Source organism: Gobius niger (genome assembly GCF_951799975.1).
Source record: "Gobius niger genome assembly, chromosome: 8".
In the NCBI taxonomy this organism is placed as follows: Eukaryota; Metazoa; Chordata; class Actinopteri; order Gobiiformes; family Gobiidae; genus Gobius; species Gobius niger.
In genome coordinates, this window is record NC_136859.1 from 32,165,113 (window position 1) to 32,183,767 (window position 18,655).

General features: G+C 40.0%; 1 protein-coding gene across 1 annotated transcript in view; it reads right to left on the reverse strand.

Moving 5' to 3' along the window:
* LOC306966757 (uncharacterized protein) overlaps positions 1-17,120 on the reverse strand; it is a gene marked incomplete at its 5' end in the record, with an annotated part of 54,873 nt that extends 37,753 nt beyond the window's left edge. The window contains 3 exons of the mRNA XM_079561571.1: positions 10,773-10,963; positions 13,513-13,656; positions 17,117-17,120. Coding sequence (XP_079417697.1) covers positions 10,773-10,963; positions 13,513-13,656; positions 17,117-17,120 — 339 coding nt within the window. The remainder of the gene's footprint in view (positions 1-10,772; positions 10,964-13,512; positions 13,657-17,116) is intronic.
* Positions 17,121-18,655: the final 1,535 nt, after the last annotated feature.

Genomic DNA, 18,655 nt, shown 5'->3' on the forward strand with positions numbered 1-18,655 from the left:
TCAGCGAGATCCAGGCGGTGTACTTACTTATTCCACGCTGTCCTGTGAACGTTTACATGTTACGGCCAATAAAAATATGATCAAATGTAAATGTTTGGGTGGTATTAGTTTAAGCAGACGCTGTTTATTCATTCTTGTGATTTTAATTAAGATCAGACCACATTTTATGACCAATTTAGGCAGAAATGTAAGAAATCCCAAATGTACTCACTTTGTCCTCCTGTATTTACACCACAAAAGATCTTACATAACCCGGATTTTTTCTTCTTGCGCTCATTTAATTTGACCTTTGAGTTATACTATTATGAGACCGTCACCCACCGCTGAAGCAACCTGAAACAGCCTGCCCGCAGCCAAGAACTAGCCTAAAGCCCATAATTACTGGAAAAGGCATTCAATGTCGATTCAAAAATGGGTCCAAACTTGTGTGACTTTGCCAAAGCCCTTTCCTCGGCTGCCGGCTGTCAATGTGTTTTTACCAAAGGCCAAACAGTACAGTGTGTAAGATCCACACTGTGCTGTTGTAAAATGGCACTACAAAAAAAGAATGGTACGTTGGATATGCTTCAACCCCTGCTACATTCTTTTCCTCCATCCACCTTAAAGCCCATAATATCCCAATCAATTCTACAGTATACAGACAATTTATCATCAATGCAAAAGCCCTCACTGATGCCTAAATCAGGAAAACACATTCCCAAAGCCACTCTTTCACTCTCTCGGTGCTTGGACCCGTCTGTGAAAATGTTCAAGAACTCATCCCACTTCTCACGTAACTTACTGCTGATGAAGAAGGTTACTCGTCTCCTATTTGGAAGTTTGTAGCAGACTGAGAACAATAATAGGGCCCGGGATAATCCACGGCGGCACTGACAGCCTGCAGACAGGAGGGCATGCATTCAAATTAAGAATCCCTCCGTCTTCCGCCATCAGCTTGACTTTTTCTTCAACATTTGTCTTAACATGTTCTCCCCATGAACATACTTTTAGGTGGAATATTTTCTTCCCGGCCTCTAACTTTCATCAAATATCTGAGACCCAACGTAGTCCTGCACAGATCTAGGGGCATCTCCACTGGTTCCAACAATGAAGGAATTAGCCTAGACCAGGGGTCACCAACCTTATTTCAGCTGAGGGCGACTTTAAGAGCATTAAGTTGTTTGAGGGCTACCAGTTAAAAACAAATCCTAAAGACTTAAACGTACACTGTTCACTTATAGCAGGGGTGTCCAAAGTGCGGCCCGGGGGCCAAATGCGGTCCTCAGACCAATTTTTGGTGGCCCTCTGACTTCTTGCTGAATCGGGACACATCATCAGAGATAGTCTACACAATTCTAACCAAACAACTAACCTTTTACTGTGAGACAGAGCTGGCATGAAGGTTTTGAGCATAAATAAAGGTGTGGGGCGCAATTTAAACCTCTGCTAGTCAAAGGTTTTGCGGCACTAACCACCGATCTATGGCCCTTCACCCTGTGTACGCTTCAGTATGCGGCCCCCCATGAAAAAAGTTTGGACACCCCTGACTTATAGGCTATTGACCCCATATTACATTAAAATAGCTTTATTTTAAACTCATACCGAGTCACAAGAACCGAAATAACTGTAATTTTAAGAATTAGATCAAGAAAATGAAGTGTTTTACACTTTAGAAAAAGTCCCAAGGGCTACTGGACATGCCCCAAAGGGCCCCTGGGTGCCCGCGGGCACCACGTTGGTGACCCCTGGCCTAAACTATATCGAGCTTTTAATGGCAGAGGAGGCAGCAGACCCAGGGTAATTTATTTCTGTAATTGAACTTAAAATGTGAAACTAATATATGATATAGACTCATTACATGAAAAGTGGCATATGTCAAGCCTTTGTTTGTTATGATTTTGATGATCATGGCTTACAGTCCATTTTCAATTCAAATTTTCTGAGATTTTTTTTTTTTTTTACAAGCTGTGAGCCATAATAATCAAAATGATAACAGATAAAGGCTATACATATCTCACTTTGCATGTAATGAATCCGTCACATGTTAGTTTCACAGGGATTGGTTCGGCTAGGCCTCAGCTGGTAACCCCGTCCATCTCTACCTGGCGTAGTATCTTTCCCTCTCAGGGCCAATTGTGCAATTTTTAGCATCATTGATGGTTCGCCCAGCTTTAGCCCTCAGCCTTTTATACGCTACAGCATTAGCTTCAGTGGGATGCTTCCTCAGCTTCCTAAGAGCTTTATTCCTGTCTCGAATAGCTGTATTACAACCTTTCCTCCAACAAGGAGCCAAAGCTTTCTTTCCTGGAGCGACTTTCTTTGGAATGGCTGCAGACATAGCAGATTTATACACATTAGTTAAAGAGTTATTCCACTCATTAATTCCTTTCTCGCTATCAATGTTGCAATATTCCAAATCAAGCACCTCAACAATCTTTGCCCAGTTAGCCATTTTACAGTTCCATCTCAAAGTAGAGGTGTCTGGCTCCTACCAAAGCCTATCCGACCAAACGCAACAATCACTGGAGAATCATCACTTCCCATTAAGTGCCGACTAATTGAATCCCAATGGCTCCTAAATCAGCTGAGGACAATGTAATATCCAACACAGTACTGCTTCCACTAGCACTAAACCAGGTAGGCCTAATAAGTGCTCTTTCACAAACCAATGTTGAATAGTCCCGAGTGTCTGACTGTGCATACTAAATTATAACCACTTATAAACATGACACACACTGTACCTTTTCCTGCATCAGATAATTCTTCCTCTGCTTTGAACAGGGTCATCTCACCCGTTTCCTGTCCTATGGCCTTGGACTGTCAGTGAACGCTATCGAAGCTGACCAACATTTGGTCTCTATGCTGTATTTGACAGGCAGCTGTTGTGGGCCTTGGATAAAGAGAAGCAAAAAAGGGTTAGTGAATATATAAGATTTGGCAATGTGCTTTCGTGAAGAGGATTAGGCAGGTTTTCGCATGTCAAGGAAAACTTGAATAGAAGAGTGAATGTGCGGTGGTTACAGCCAATAGATAATAAGAGGCTCTGTGGAGGAATGTGCATATGATGAAAAAAGAAAAAGTCAGAAAAGTCAGTGCAGGAGAGGGCAATATGTTGTTATAAATTGAATCATGTGAGGGCTCGTGTCACGCCATCGAGGACTAGAGGCTGAGGGAGGACAGTGAGCGGCTGAAGACACACTAGGCTTGTTCGAGATGAGCCAGACACAGTTTTGACAGCTGTCTGTCTGCAGAAACACGCAGGTTAGATTTCTGTCCGACTTGCTCTGATGTCGCGGGCACGTGGGGCCCGGAAAGATCGTGAGATCCCAACGAGACCAGCCGTCAGGGTCAGCCGCTGCATCTCTCCAAAGGCTACTGCAGTGGCATGATGGGAGCCTGTCAGGCACGTGCACAGATAGAGCCCAGGTGGTGCTCAAGCACTTGCCCCTTTGCCCTGTGCCCTTTAACCCTCGTGTCGCCTTCGCGGGTCTTTTTGACCCGCTGTCATGTTCTGGGCATTTGGATGCAAGGTGACACAAGGGGGCGCCCTTCCAACCTTCTCAGTGTAAATGTGAGTTGACTTTCTTCAGAGTGAGACTTTAGGTCAGACACCATGAGTGACAGTAACATGACGCTAAATACAGTGAGCTCTTTGTTTGCAGCAAAAAGGCTGAGGCCTCATTGCTCTTCAGTCACAGACTGAGAAGTGAAGAAGGAAGTCATGGAGCTTCTGCTTTAGACAGAACTTCAGACTTCTGCTGCATGTAGGGGTCATATTATTTCATATCAAATGTTGTAATCTGTAAAGCAATTTGTGATACCTTTTGGTATGCAAAGTGCTTTATAAATAAAGATTGATTGATCATAATCTGAAACTCAAATCTGTAGTAAAAAACATAATATATGGAAATAATTATTACAATTACAAAAAGAAAAATATTTGAAAATCATCTATCTAATCAAAAAAATTGTTTTATTTAGTCTCATTCTAAAAAAAAAAAAAACCCAAACCATTTGTATCTGCTGTAAAGTCATGTTTGCCCCAGTTCCTCTGAGTCATGGTGGGTCCTGGTGGACCATGACAGATGTGGACAGGACTGTGGTAGATCTACTTTTACTTTGGAGAAAATAGTTACTATAGTAACTGTTGAAGAAATGAACCTCATGAGCTTCTTCTGTAACATCTGTCCACATCAGTCCTGCTGCACCACGACTCAGAGGAACTGGGACAAACATGACTTTACAGCAGATACACATGGTTAGGGTTTGTTTGGGCTTTCTTTTTTAGAATGAGAGTAAATTTTTAAAAAACAAACTATTTTTTTGATTAGATACAGCATTTTTGTAATTGTAGTTATTTTCCATATATAATGTTTTTACTACAGATTTGAGTTTCAGAATATGATCAATCAATCAAACTTTATTTATAAAGCAGTTTTCATGTGGAAAGATATCACAAAGTGCTTTACAGATTACAACATTTGATATGATGTAATATGACTGCATGCAGCAGAAGTCTGAAGTTCTGTCTAAAGCAGAAGCTCCATGACTTCCTTCTTCACTTCTCAGTCTGTGAAGAGCTGAAGAGCAATGAGGCCTCAGCTTTTTTACTGCAAACAAAGAGCTCACTGTATTTAGTGTCATGTTACTGTCACTCATGGTGTCTGACCTAAAGTCTCACTCTGAAGAAAGTCAACTCACATTTCCACTTAGAAGGTTGGAAGGGCGCCCTCTTGTGTCACCTTGCATCCAAATGCCCGGAACATGACAGCGGGTCAAAAAGACCCGCGAAGGCGACACGAGGGTTAAGTGCCCTTCTCAAGACCAGTTTTTTTCCTCCCCAATATTAAGCATTATTTCTTTTATTATTCTTAGATATTTGCCCTACTAAGCCAACATGTGCTGAAAATACAGTTTTAATGTTCAGCAACTTCATATCGCGCTTCATTCCTCCTCTGCCTCTCCAGACGTGCTCCTGATCAATAAAGCGCAGCTGTGGTGTCCCGTTTCTCCCCCGTTTGAGAAGATGGTACAGCCCATCTCTGTGAGACACGGGAGTAAAGTAAACTGAGTAAATTCGAAAACTTTATGAACGAGCCAGCCTCTCCCTCTCTCCTCTATAGCTCCAAAACTGGTCAAGATAGAAGCTACCAAGCTCTTCCACGTTTTCCCTTATTTAAATATGGTTACGTGAAGTGTTCCACTACAAAGTATAATTACACAAAATTAAAGAATGTGGATTTTCTAAGCGGATAAAAGGGGGAACTATATTGTAAGGCGTAATAATACCAGGAGTAGTTTGGCATCCGCACAGTAAAGTGAAGAAGATTGTTGTTATTTAAGATATTTTTGAGATGGACAAAGCAATGATATTGACAAACCAGATGTTTTAAGTGTGGGCTATAGTACCTTTGCATAATTTATTTGCATCTGTGCTAATCATAAGTGTAGAGCCTTGTGATAGTCTTACATCGTCCTTTAAAGTCTATCTAGTTAATTATTAGGTCCACATAATTGGACATTTTATATTGCTGTGTTAATCAATGGTCTGTTAGTGTAAAAAAAAAATCACTTCTTTTGCCCTTTTGTCTTGGTTGAGCACCTGCCCCTCAAAATGTCCGTGCACGCCACTGGAGCCTGTTGTTACAGAGCAGATGTTGGAGAGCTTCATCAGAGACGTCAGAGCGGATCAAGACCATCAAGAAGGCCCACCTGTTACCTTTACCGAGTGAGTGGACGTGGCCGTTTTAGTGAAAAAATATCCTGAAAGTCATTTACCTCTTAACCCCCCGCTTTAACTGAGCACATTTCCTCCTTCAGCTTTACCCAAATCTAAAAGAATCTTCTTACAGCCTGAAGGCCACAGTAAAACCTCATTTGAAAGCGAAAACCTACAAATCTGATCTAAGATTTCTCTTCACGTTGTCGTCACTTTTTCATCATATTTTTGTTGCTTTTTTATCACTTTCTTTGTAGCCTGTTTTGCAACAAATTTTGTCGCTCTTTTGATAGTTTTTTTCCTGCTTTTTTGGCTGTGTTTTCATCCTTATTTAGGTCTCATTATTGTTGCTATTTTAACACTTTTTCAAGAAGCTTTTAGATTTGGGTAAAGTCGACTTGAGAAAGCGTTAAGAGGTTAAAAAGGCCCCATAGTAAAGCCACACTTCAGAATATTCCAGGTCATGATGTTGTCGTCACATATGTCTCACACTGATAGAACTTTGTAGTATGATTACATTTGATTTTATGTCATTAAGTTGTTCATTGTAATACATTCAAATCAACAGCAGAGGGCACTATTAAACACCATTGCATTGAACAATGTGCCACTGCTTCATTTACCGATCATTATAGACACAATATTGATCGTTTAGCAGTGGGTTATCAAACAAGAGGACTTAATGTATTGAAACCTAATATCTAATAGCTGGTCAAAGCAGAGCAGCAACCCCTTAACCTCTTAACTCCCACCTGAACCGAGCGCATTTTCTCCAGTTTGGCTTTACCCCAGTCCAAAAGCTTCTGGAAGAAAAGCTGTGAAAATAGCAACAAAACTGAGGTGAAAACAATGATGGAAATGTGATACAAATGTGACAAAAAAATGACAAAAATGTGATCAAAAATGGACGAAAAAATGACAAAAATATGACAAAATTTTTCTAAAAATATGATTAAAATTCGACAAAAAAAACAAACAAAAATTTGACAAAAAAAAAGTTACAAGAATGATTTGAATACCCAGCAAAAAAGGTTAACCAAGCACATTTTCTCCAAACTGCTTTACCCAAATCTAAAAGCTTCTACAGCCTATAGACCAGTGTAACGCCTCATTTGAAAGCCTTGTTTTTGTTGTCAAGTTTTAGTTGCGTCTTTGTGCATTTTTGTCACGTGCTCGTTGCTTTTTTTTGTCGCGTTTTGGCCGCATTAAAGGGACTATATAGAGTTTAAAAATTCTAATTATGTATTTTCCTCCCCCGACATGCTCCTACAATGTCCTCAGCCCAGACCTGTTCACCACAACTGCCTCTAAAGTCCTGCACTGTCACTCAAAACGGTGTTATTCTGGGTCCGAAGTGCCGTCAGAAGGCGCAGTTACATGCATGACCTGAGGTGGCAATAGTGAGCATAAAATGGCTAACTTTTATCTAGTCTCTTTAAGTTCTTTTTTTTAATTTTTTTTTTATTCATTCATTCACCTCAGACAGTCTCTTTAAGTTCTTTAGTGTAATGTAACCGTGATGAACTGTGACCAAAGCGCCAAAGAAAAACCATAACAAAAAACGTGACAAAAACGCAAGCGCTCAGGCCTTAGCTTTTAAATGAGGTGTTACAGTCTATGGGTGTTACTCCGGCCTACGTAGTATGTTGGGCCTGATGAAGAGAGAAAAGAGCTATATAAGTTGAGACCATTTACCATTTTTAACTCTAAACTCACTGAGGGTTTCATCATTTATGTAAAAAAGTGCTTTTTGTATGTTGGATCAATTAAATGTCTGGCACATCTTGCTAGTTTGGATAAGTACAGGTTTGACTCATTTTTCCTTTCTTAAAACTTCATAATTTCCATCACAGAACATAAAAAGTTTTAAAACAATCTTTCCTTCTCTAGTGTAAAACTATGATTATCCCATCAAACTACGCACTTTAACCTCTTAACTCCCACCTGAACCGAGAGGATCTTTTTCCTCACGTCATCAGATTTTTTTTCCATCATTTTTTTGTTGGGTAGTCAACTCATTTTTGTAACTTTTTTGTCATTTTATTGTGATTTGTCACAGTTTTGTCATTTTTTCGTCAATTTTTTTTTTTATCACATTTTTGTCACTTTTTGGGTCATTTTTTATCACATTTTTGTCACATTTTGGGTCATTTTTTTGTCATTTTTTTCACAATTGTCAAATGTTTATCACATTTTTGTAATTTTTTTTGTCACATTTTGTCACATTTTTTTTGTCATTTTTTGTCACATTTGTCATTTTTTTGGGTCACATTTTTATTTTTTTTTGTCAAATTTTTATCACATTTGTCACATTTGTCATTTTTTTGTCAATTTCTTGAGACATTTTTGCCACTTTTTCATACATTTTTCATCACTTTTTTGTCAATGTTTTCTCACTTTTTTGTCACATTTCCATCATTATTTTCGTCTGTTTTGTTGCTATTTTCACAGCTTTTTTCCAGAAGCTTTTGGACTGGGGTAAAGCCAAACTGGAGAAAATGTGCTTGGTTCAGGTGGGAGTTAAGGGGTTAATGTAGACGGTTTAATAATGAAGTGACTCGACTCCACCACTTGATGGCGCTGCTGCTGCACGAGTCTAGCATGATAACGTCACACTGTAATGTGGTGTCAATCATTCAGCATCCAAATCGTCCACATTTGCAAACACCTTTACAACTCAACATAATTGTGATTTGTGAAGTCTCCGATTCGTTTTTGACAAACCAGCTTGTGTGTGTTTGTGTTGTTTTCTAAAGAAGCCGTATCGGATTTCTCCAGATAGGATTAGGTTCAGATTGAGAGTGGCTTATCAAATGCTTGAGGGGACCAGGACAAAAGAATGGGCCGTCCGTGACTAAGGGTTTTGGTTTAATCTATTAAATCCAGGTCCGGGCACTTTCCATGTTGTATCATTTACGCAAAAGTGGGCACGTGCTGAACCAACGTCTTCAGTTTGTATCTTAATGTCGGTTTTTGAGGAAAATACCTGGAGTTTTGCTTCATTCGCTTGTATTTTAATATCCCTGCACACCCAGTCCGACAGGTTCACATGTTCTTATTTCAGCGCTTTTGCTTTTCCTTTTGATGAGCATTCACTCACTTTCCCACAACCTGCACCTTATTAAAATGGCAGCAAAAATATTTCAAATGAAGATGTGATAGTCAAATTCCCTGCAGTAGCAAGTCTCTGGTTGTGAGCAGCATGCAAATAAATGTTGACAATGATTGTTGGCAAGTCTTAAGCGGACGTGTTAGGGTAAATGGATCAGTGCTCAACCTGGTATACGGTATACAACATGGTATATCCAGAAACGTAAGAAAAACACACGGGACACAGTTTTAAACGCAATAGTTGAATTGAGGATCAGAAAGGTTTCTCTACATTGACATGCTAATCAGGCTTTTCTCAAATGTTTTCTTCCAACAATCTTAATTCCAGCAACACTGCATATATTGGTGTTTAGAAATACATTTTGCATTGAGGACTCACAACATAATGTCACGTATTAAACTTGGTGCTGACATTGGACTTCTGACAGTGCCGACTAGTTTGGTTTAATGATCTGAACTACAGGCTTTACACGACCAACAGATACAGGATATTTTATCCATTTATCATTATACTGCTTACATAATTCCAGCCTGCAAACACTCAACTGCCATGAAGACAGTAGTTGTCCAACATTGTTCAGTCCCACATGTGAAGTACATCAGAAATCTGGCAAACGAAGCGCTGCAAACAATAACTGTTTTATTTGATTATAGAGGACAATAACACATTTTGTTGGCTCCATTTTGCTTAGTTTTTTTGGGTCGTTAACATTTCACTTTGCTCTTCACCCATAAGGAGTTCTATGAAGGTATTGCACGCACATGCCATGCCGGCCACCAAACCCACAAACTCTTGGAAGTCCAGCTGTCCATCACCGTCGTCATCCAGCTCCTTCATCAACTCATCGAGCTTGGCAGGGTCTTTTGCGTTCTGAAACAAGACACATTTCTTTAATTCATTTGATACGGACAGTGCAACATAAATGAACCCCTACAAAGATGCTATAGTTTCCATCACCACAAACACAAGTGCCTGTTGCATATTTGTTATGCATGTGTAAACTTGAGTGAGTAGCACTCGTTATCTAAAACTCTGTGCTGCTGGTCACGATTAAAGGGATCATTACAATTTAAATTTTTGAGGAGTCGAACGAGCCTGCTGACATTGTGACTCCACAACAAGCAGCTCATTCAGACCCCGACCCCACAGAGAGAGAAGCCTGGCTAACACCAGACTAAAATCACAAGTGATATTTAGTCTCTGGACCCCCAATTCATTTTCTCGTAGGAGAGGTGTGGTTTACGATCGTCCATAGTCGTTTATTGGGCAATACAAAAAAGAAAAAGAAAAAAAAAAATGCGTCTGCACGTAGCCATAGCCAATCGTATCATCGTATGAGATGACGTATCCGCTGTAAACCTTTGAGCTAAACTATTTATAACAAGGTCTAAAGCTTGATCAAAAAATACCATCGAGTCTGCTGCCATGTCATGTTGGATCCGTAAATAACCTTTTTTTTGTTTTTTATCCGTAAATAAACTACAAGCTTCCGTATATCGAATAGCACGTCATCGTCTTGCCGTCCCTCCTCGCTCTGTGATTGGTTCCCAAATCCACGCGAAACTTTCGGCCATGGTGCCCAGGCTGTTGTGCAGTTCCAAATGATTCGAGTGCACACAGCAGCCTGGCGTTAGCCAGGTTACAGCGAGAGAGTAAAGAACGAGCATTCAGCAACATATCCAAACAGTTTTATCCGTTGATCAGCTCTGACCAGTTTGTGGAGAGACAAGGGCACTACCACGGCCTTACCACTTTGTATACATCAGTGAATGTCTGGTTCCAGTTTCTAAAAAATGAACAATCCATAGCCATCTAGAATACTGTGCATGTGGAGGCCTGTGTTTGGCTGCTGCTGTGATATTGCGCTGTATTTGCAGAGATTCAATCATTTAAATGCTAGTCACTGCTCTGGTCGCCCGTATCTCTGTGTATTTCAGGTAGTCACTCAAGTGGAATACTCACATCCATGTCCAGTTCCTTTTGCACTAGTTCCTTGAATTCACGTTTGCTCAGCTTGAATTGGTCCACGCACGCATCCTTGCCGCAGGCCTTCTCTTTAACCTCTTCGCAATCCTTGGACGCGTACTCGTGGAAGACCACCACGAGCGTCGCGATGGCTTCCTTGACCCGGGACATGGACGCCATTTTTGGTCCTGCCAGCACAAGTACAAACAACATTCAAAACATTCCCAGTACCTCATTATTACAAAAGTGTGTTTGTGGAAAAGTAGTGCCTGCAAACAATAAACGGGTTGTTCCAGAATAAGGCACAGCAGCTCCGCTCCCTGACAGATAAGGTGATGTAAATGAATATACAAAAGGAGGGTGTGCAACACTGGCAGAGGAGGCTTGTGTTCGGATTCAAACCACTGGCCAAAGTGGCAGTCAGGACACCGGAGAGGGAGCGTCTCACCTGGCAACTGACTGGACCAACAATACACCGACCCCCCAACAAGGAGTTTAGACTGAGGTCAAATATAGCCACATTGTCACTAGACCGCAGAGATTATATGACCGATAAACATGCACTGAATAAGATACACTTCTAAACATTTTTATCCTAACGGTGTATTTCAAGTTGGAATAAAAAAATTCAAAATAAAAATAAAAGACAGGGTTTGCGCTAGCCTGGTTTTACCATACCCTCGTACTCACTGCATTTCGTACAAGGGTCTGGAACTTCACAAATGAGCTCCGTTATCAGGTGGGAGGGGTGAAGACTTCAATTTTAACTTCTGTATATTTGGGAGCCGAGCCAGGACGGATTGAAGAACTTCCATTAGTAGTAGTAGTAGTAGTAGTTTTATTCGGTCAGTTCATTCATTCATTCCTTTCTTTGTGTACAAAACGACCGAAAGGGTTTAGGCTGAAGTGAAAACTTATAACGCCCTAACCCAGTTTACAGACTTCCACGAGAGAAAAACAAAAACAAAACACAAACATTAATAATGAACAATATCAAGTGTTAAACAGAAGAGAAATAAGCATAAGTATCTGAAGTTGGTAACATAAATTTCAATATTCCAACAAATGTGTACATACATTTGTTTTAAGTTAATTTAGTTGAAACTAAAACATGTCATCATTATTATTTTTTATTTATTTTTCTTACTTTATTCATCCTAAGCTTATATATTCTTGAATTTTAGTAGCTTTAAACAACTTTCTGAAAGCTTTGACTGTTTGGGACAGTTTTAACTGATCTTCCAGGTCGTTCCACAGATTAACTCCTCTTACAGAAATACATCGACTCTTTTTATTCTTTTTCGCTTTTGCTTTTTTGAAAATAGCAGTTCCTCGGAGGTTATACTGACTTTTCCTGTGTTCAGAAAGCTCCTGGATGGGAGGAGGGAGAAGATTGTTAAATTCTTTGTACACTATTACTAATGTATTTAGATCAACAAGATCATGGATTTTCAGTAGGCTTAGCTCTACAAAGATAGGGTTCGTTGGTGCATAGAAATCTGCTTTAGTATCCGCCACCGTTGACGTCACAGACAAGCCCCGCCTCCCCCGCTCGCTGAATGGTAGGTAGAAATTCAACCGATGTAACGCGGCCGCTGAGATCAAACCCAGACGTACATGTAGGGAATTTAGAATTGACCGGAGTTTACGGACGGCTACGGCGGTCACGGCGTGCGGTCTTCAATTAAACTTGACTTGCTGCTGCCTGTATAAACCCTGAAAGCAACAGAGTATCATTATTTAACCTCCTATGCCCCGCCTGAACCGAGGGCATTTTCTCCAGTTCAGCTTTACCCAAATCTAAAAGCTTCTCTACGTGAGAGCAACAGTGTAACGCCTCATTTGAAAGCGAAGAGCTACAAAAGTAATTTTTAATGGCTTTTTGTCATCACTATTTTGTCGTATTTTTGTTGCTTTTTGGTCCTGCTTTTAATCACTTTTCCGGCACGTTTGTCGTCGCCATTTCACTTTTAAATTTAGGTTGAGCCAAACTGAAGAAAAAGCCCTCGGTTCAGGCGGGGGTTAAGCGGTTAATCAAAAATAAAAGTACGCATGCATATTTATGTCGATGATGTATGCACGACGTGCTTGTCACGCAGTCACGAGCCAGTATTAATTTCGTCGACTAAAATATTTAGTCAAAGTGATATTTTTTCCGACTAAAATTGGACTAAAACTAAATTAAAAGTTTCTCATGAGACTAAAACTATGACTAAAATGTCCAGATATTTTAGTCGACTAAAATAAGACTAAATAAAAATGAAAGGGAGAGACTAAAATCATCCAAACTTCTATTGAGCGTCTGAAAGAGCCTCAGATCATGTAAATTCTCTGCCAAAGGATCAGCTCTGAGCTTTGTTCATGAGGAGCAGCTCCATGAAGCAGAGGAACAAGATTAAATATGATTATAATGAATATTATCAATGCAAAGTCGACTAAATTCGTCTTAAATTTAGTCAACTACAATTACTTGCAATTTTAGTCGACTAAAACTAGACTAAAACTGAATTACATTTTCGTCAAGATTAAAATATGTTGTCAAAATTAACACTGTCACGAGCCTCGGACCAATCAAAGGATTTGTCAGGAGCACCAGCTGGCGCCAATTAGCGTCATTTTGTCCCCGTAAGTTCAATTTGTGAAAGGCCTAGCTTACGTAACACTTTTGTCTTGACTTTGCAAAACCACGAGGCATTTAAATAATACGTTTTGACGAAGTAACAACCAGGAGACTTGCCTGCACAGGAGCACACGGAGGAGATACGGAGGAGATGCAGCGGTGAGGAGCTGGCAGTGGCGTCCGCGTGCTCCGTCTGCGCGGTTATATGAGCACCATCCACCTGCGCGACAGCCTCTGAAGCCCCGCCCCCACCAGCTGCACCTGGTCATGTAAGGTCATGACGAACATCAGATAACCTCAATAATAAAACGCTAAAAACACATTTACTCTGTCTCAAGTAGAAATTAACCTGTTGCAATTGCTCGAGAGAAATATCTACGGTGGCCAAGTCATATTAACACGGTCTGCCATACCGAGGCTACTAGGGAAAAAACAGTCTATAAGATACAGTATGACTTGAACCAGTTGGAAGTAAACTGACTCAGTGAAATATCTTCTGTTGCTCTTTCTTGTAAAATTGGCACCTGTTATAAATAACATATAGCCTAGGTCAAATTTGAGTAACCTACGGTCATTTTAATAGTTTTTTGAACAGTAAATGGCATTTTGCATGGTAGTAGAGGAGGGTGCGTTCCTATGTTCCCCGTGTCCAATGTTCCCAGGTTGCGAATATTTTTTCCCCGTAGGTGAGTTGGTACATCAACCAATCGCGAGTCATGAGAGTGAAACATATATCCATAGGCTTAAGAGATGCGGAGACGCTAATGCATGCTTGTATCACCAGTCGTATCGACTACTGTAATGCCATGCTTTCTGGTCTTCCCAAAAAGAGTATCTCAGGTCTACAACTTTTACAAAATTCAGCAGCTCGTGTCCTGACGAAGACCAGGAGGCGGGACCACATTACACTGGTTTTAGAATCGCTGCATTGGCTCCGTGTGTTTCAGGATTAAAGTTCTTTTAATGGTTTTTAAATGTCTTAATGGTCTTGGTCCTTCCTATCTTTCAGAACTGCTTTACCTTACGAACCTTCACGGCCCCTTCGCTCCTCCGGCAGAGGTCTCCTAGTTATTCCTAAAGTCAACAAAAAGACTCATGGTGAGGCGTCTTTCCAATATTACGGCCCTCACCTCTGGAACCACCTGAGGAGGAGCTCAGGGCTGCAGAGAACGTTCATGTTTTTAAGAGCAGGCTCAAGACCCACCTTTTTAGCTTAGCTTTTAACTGACTAATCTATTTATTTAATCTTAATATATAAAATATATATATGGGAGGGTGTGCCAGGCGTATTGTTTTAAATGCTTTAATCTGTAAAGCACTTTGTGATACCTTTCGGTATGAAAAACGCTTTATAAATAAAGTTTGATTGATTGAAGGATAGCGGGCTGGTGCGTAACCTTAATACATCGATGTTCCCCCATTTCTATTGACGATAAATAAATGATGATTAGCACTCTAGAAAAGGATGACAAACTGAAAGTCCTTTGGCATTTTTCCATGGAACACAGTGTTGATTTAATTGTTGGCTTGTTTGGTCTCTCTCAAGTTTTTGAATTATTCATTATTATATTCGTGAGTGAGTGTGTGCATGTGTTCTTGTAATTAAGACATTGTGAGGACCAGTGTGAGTTTATAACCAACAGAGTGAGGACAATTTTGACATTTTTGTTTTAGGGTCAAGATGTGGTTTTAGGGTTAGAATTGTGTTTAGGTTAGGGTTAGGATTAAGGGAGGGTTAGGGGTTTAGGGTTCAGGGTTAGGGTCTGGGTAACACATTATGTCTATGAGTGTCCTCACTAAGATAGAGTTTCACGGATGTGTGCGTGTTTGTAATAATGGAGTGATAGAAAATGTTTATAAAATGTAAATAACAAAAATAAATTGCTTGGAAATGTAAATTAATCCCTGTGGAGCCGGCAACAGTGACAAAAACAAGCGGCACACTCTCTAATAGGTTGCACAAATAAACAAGACGAAATTGCAATTTAATGATCATGAACTGGATTGTTGTATTAGTTTGGAAAACATTCCGTCTTCTCTCAAATGTTATTGCTCCTCCACGTGTTGAAATTGTGCCCTGAGTGAACCAATAAGACCTCATTGTTTGGGGTTTGGGCTTTGACGGGTAAAGCTGTTCTTGTTTGTTCCAGGATGGCGCTGAGTAAGGTTGCCTTGGTGCTATCGTGCCTCGTGTGTACCGAGAAAAACTCCTAGTTTGTGAACCTGTTCTCAAACAATGGCAATAAATACAATTCTGATTCTGATTCTGAAAAGCATTCAAGCTTTATCCCGTGTTGAACCGCACAAACATGAATACAGATTAAACATTGCGCTGTATTAGCCCCAGTGCATAATCTGTCGCGTTTCCAAGGGGACATTTGAATAGTGCATGGCCTGACCGTCAGCTCTGCCCCTGATCAGTCAACACGCAGCGTCATTTACATCCATATCTGCTCGGCCGCACAGTGCTGTCCTGTGCGGTTCCTGTGGAGAGTCATTTCCTTACATTATGTCATGCCGACCATAAATGACTCAAGCGGAGCTGAGCGACATTAGCTGAGAGGATGAAAATTGCAAAAACAAGCAGTTCCTCCTAATAATATTTACATTGAGTGTGGCTGTGGGAAATGAAATGTGTCCATGGCTGTGTGAAAGTGTGCATGAGGCACTTGTTTTTATATTTTACCAACAAAACATAAGTGTGTTACTGGAGTTTGGCTTTAATTATGTTAGCATTGTACCTTTTAATGTTTAATTTAATTATTTTTGGTAATAGTATTAAAGGTTTTTGTTGATGGTTTTTAGATTTTCACTTTTAAGGTTGGGTATGTGCAAAAAAAAAAAAAGTGTGTGTGTACATATTTTCATGTCTTAGAGTGGGAGGATAATGTATGTGAACGCTTTTGAATTTCTCGTATTTCAGCCAAAATTAATGAAAATGTGGTCTGATCTTCATTAAAATCATAAGAATGAATAAACAGTGTCTGCTTTAGCTAATACCACCCAAACAATTACATATTATCATATTTTTTTATTGGCCATAACGTAAACATTTGCAGGACAGGGAGGAAAAAGTAAATGAACCCAGGAATCTCGCTGAACTGCAACAGTTTGTAAAGAGAAATGGTCCATTATTCATCTTGATCGTTGTGCACGTCTAATCTTCAACTACAGGAAAGCAGATATTGCTACAAAAGAAGGGTCAGCCAGCATTTTCCTCCCACTGTAAGTTTTTAATTTATTTTAATTATTATAAAAACATTTCCCAAGATATTTTGTCATATACTGACTCATGATTACTGAATGATCCATATTGAATGCAAGTCATGTGACACAGAACTTGGCCTATATCGACACACACCAATGATGCAGCGTGGTGTGGGTGCGTCCCATAAATCCAATTGCAATCATCTGACATGGCGTCTCCACTGCATGAACCAATTTTTTTAATAATCCCTGTATCTGTATCCCTGTATCCCTGAATCTCTGCATTTGACCCATCCTCAGTGCCGCTGGGGCGACCTGTAGGAGCAGTGAGCGGCCAGCGTAGGCAGGTGCTCAGGCACCCATCTCCAGACGTAAAGCTAGGCTAATGGTCAGAAACTAACTGCTAACCACTGCGCTACCGTGCCGCCCCCAAAATCAGAATCAAAACAAGGGTAAAATGTAACTAAATTAGGAAATGTTTTCACATTTGAGCCCTTGGGATAAAACCTCCCACCCATCCCCTATCAAGTTCTAATTAGAGCAGGCAAGAATAGGCCTCCAGTAGTTAAAGCTGAACTTTGGAGGGTCTTGGCTTTCAAATCATGAATGACATCACATGTTCACATGTCGTGAAACCTATGCTTGTGTATCCGACACACAATACCCTTAATATAAAGATTCAGTTCTCCTTCCTCGTGTTGCCATTGGAAACACTCCCTTATTTGAGAAAGACAGTATTGAAACATGAAGTGCTAAGATAAATTCAACCACCAGATGGATTTCAGAGCATGCTTGCATAGATCTAGACTAACTGGTTAGCAATTTCATACGTGTTAAGGACCAATGAAGATGAGAAAGTTTGCAAAGAGCATTTAAAGGTTGTATTTGAATTAGCACTATACCTATTAATTTATATTTTCAAATTAATGATGGATGTATCAATACAGTTCATTGATGCAAAAGACTAATTCTGTCTAAAACAGAGCCCAGTGTGTTTGGTTTATATTTATGTTATTAATACGAAATGAAATCATGTATTGACAAAGACAGATTGTAATTTGGCTGATTGGACAATTGCAAAACGTCACATTTTCCATGAGTTTTATGATAGGTCTAATACATGAGCCCTCATTTCTTCACTGACTCCAGCCTCAGTCCACTCCTTGTGAAAGTCCCACCCACTTTTGAATGGCCTTTTCCTGACAATCCTCTCCAGACTGCGCACATCCCTGCGGCTTGTGCACCTTTCTCAAGAACAGTTTTCCCTTCCACTGAACTTTCTCTGAATGTGTTTTGATTCTGCTCTTTGAGAACATCCAACTTCTTTTGCTATTACCTTCTGAGGCTGTCCCTCCTTATGGAGGGTGTCAATGATGGTTTTCTGCACAACTGTCAGCTCGGTCAACAGATGGTGAATTCTACAGATCACTTTTTCTTTTTTTACTTGAATTACTATGGAATGCACTGCCCCTGCACCTTAGACAAACAGGGTTACTAGTTCATTTTAAATCCTGCACTGAAACACACCTTAACTCTTTGTTTGCTTTATAATCTTTTGTATTTTCATTGCTCTTTAAATAAAGTAGGATTGGAAACATCGCTACACGCCTGGATGAATCAGCTGTTTGCCTGCCATTCACCAAAACATCCGGCGAAAATCACAGAAGAAAACCACAAAAGTATAGTATTGTATAGTTTTTCTTGTAAATTGACAAGAGCAGGTCAACAGGACGTTCAGTAAAGACTTTACAACCTCATGCTCTTTCCTATCCGAGCCTGCGATCTGATACTGAAGGACACTATATTACTCTCTTCCATGTAAAATACACATCTAAAGTCATGTTGCAAAAATGCATACAAAAGTTGTACGTTCAATTTGATACAAATTACAAACAATATAAGTGAGTAAACACTTGGAAATATATTACGATCCACTAACGTAATCTCCAAAGTTATTAAAAACAAACAAGAAAAGCACACATACTTCCAATAACTGTTTAAAGATGACTTGACTTGGTTGTAAAATATTTCAAACAAGATGCTAAACAAGACA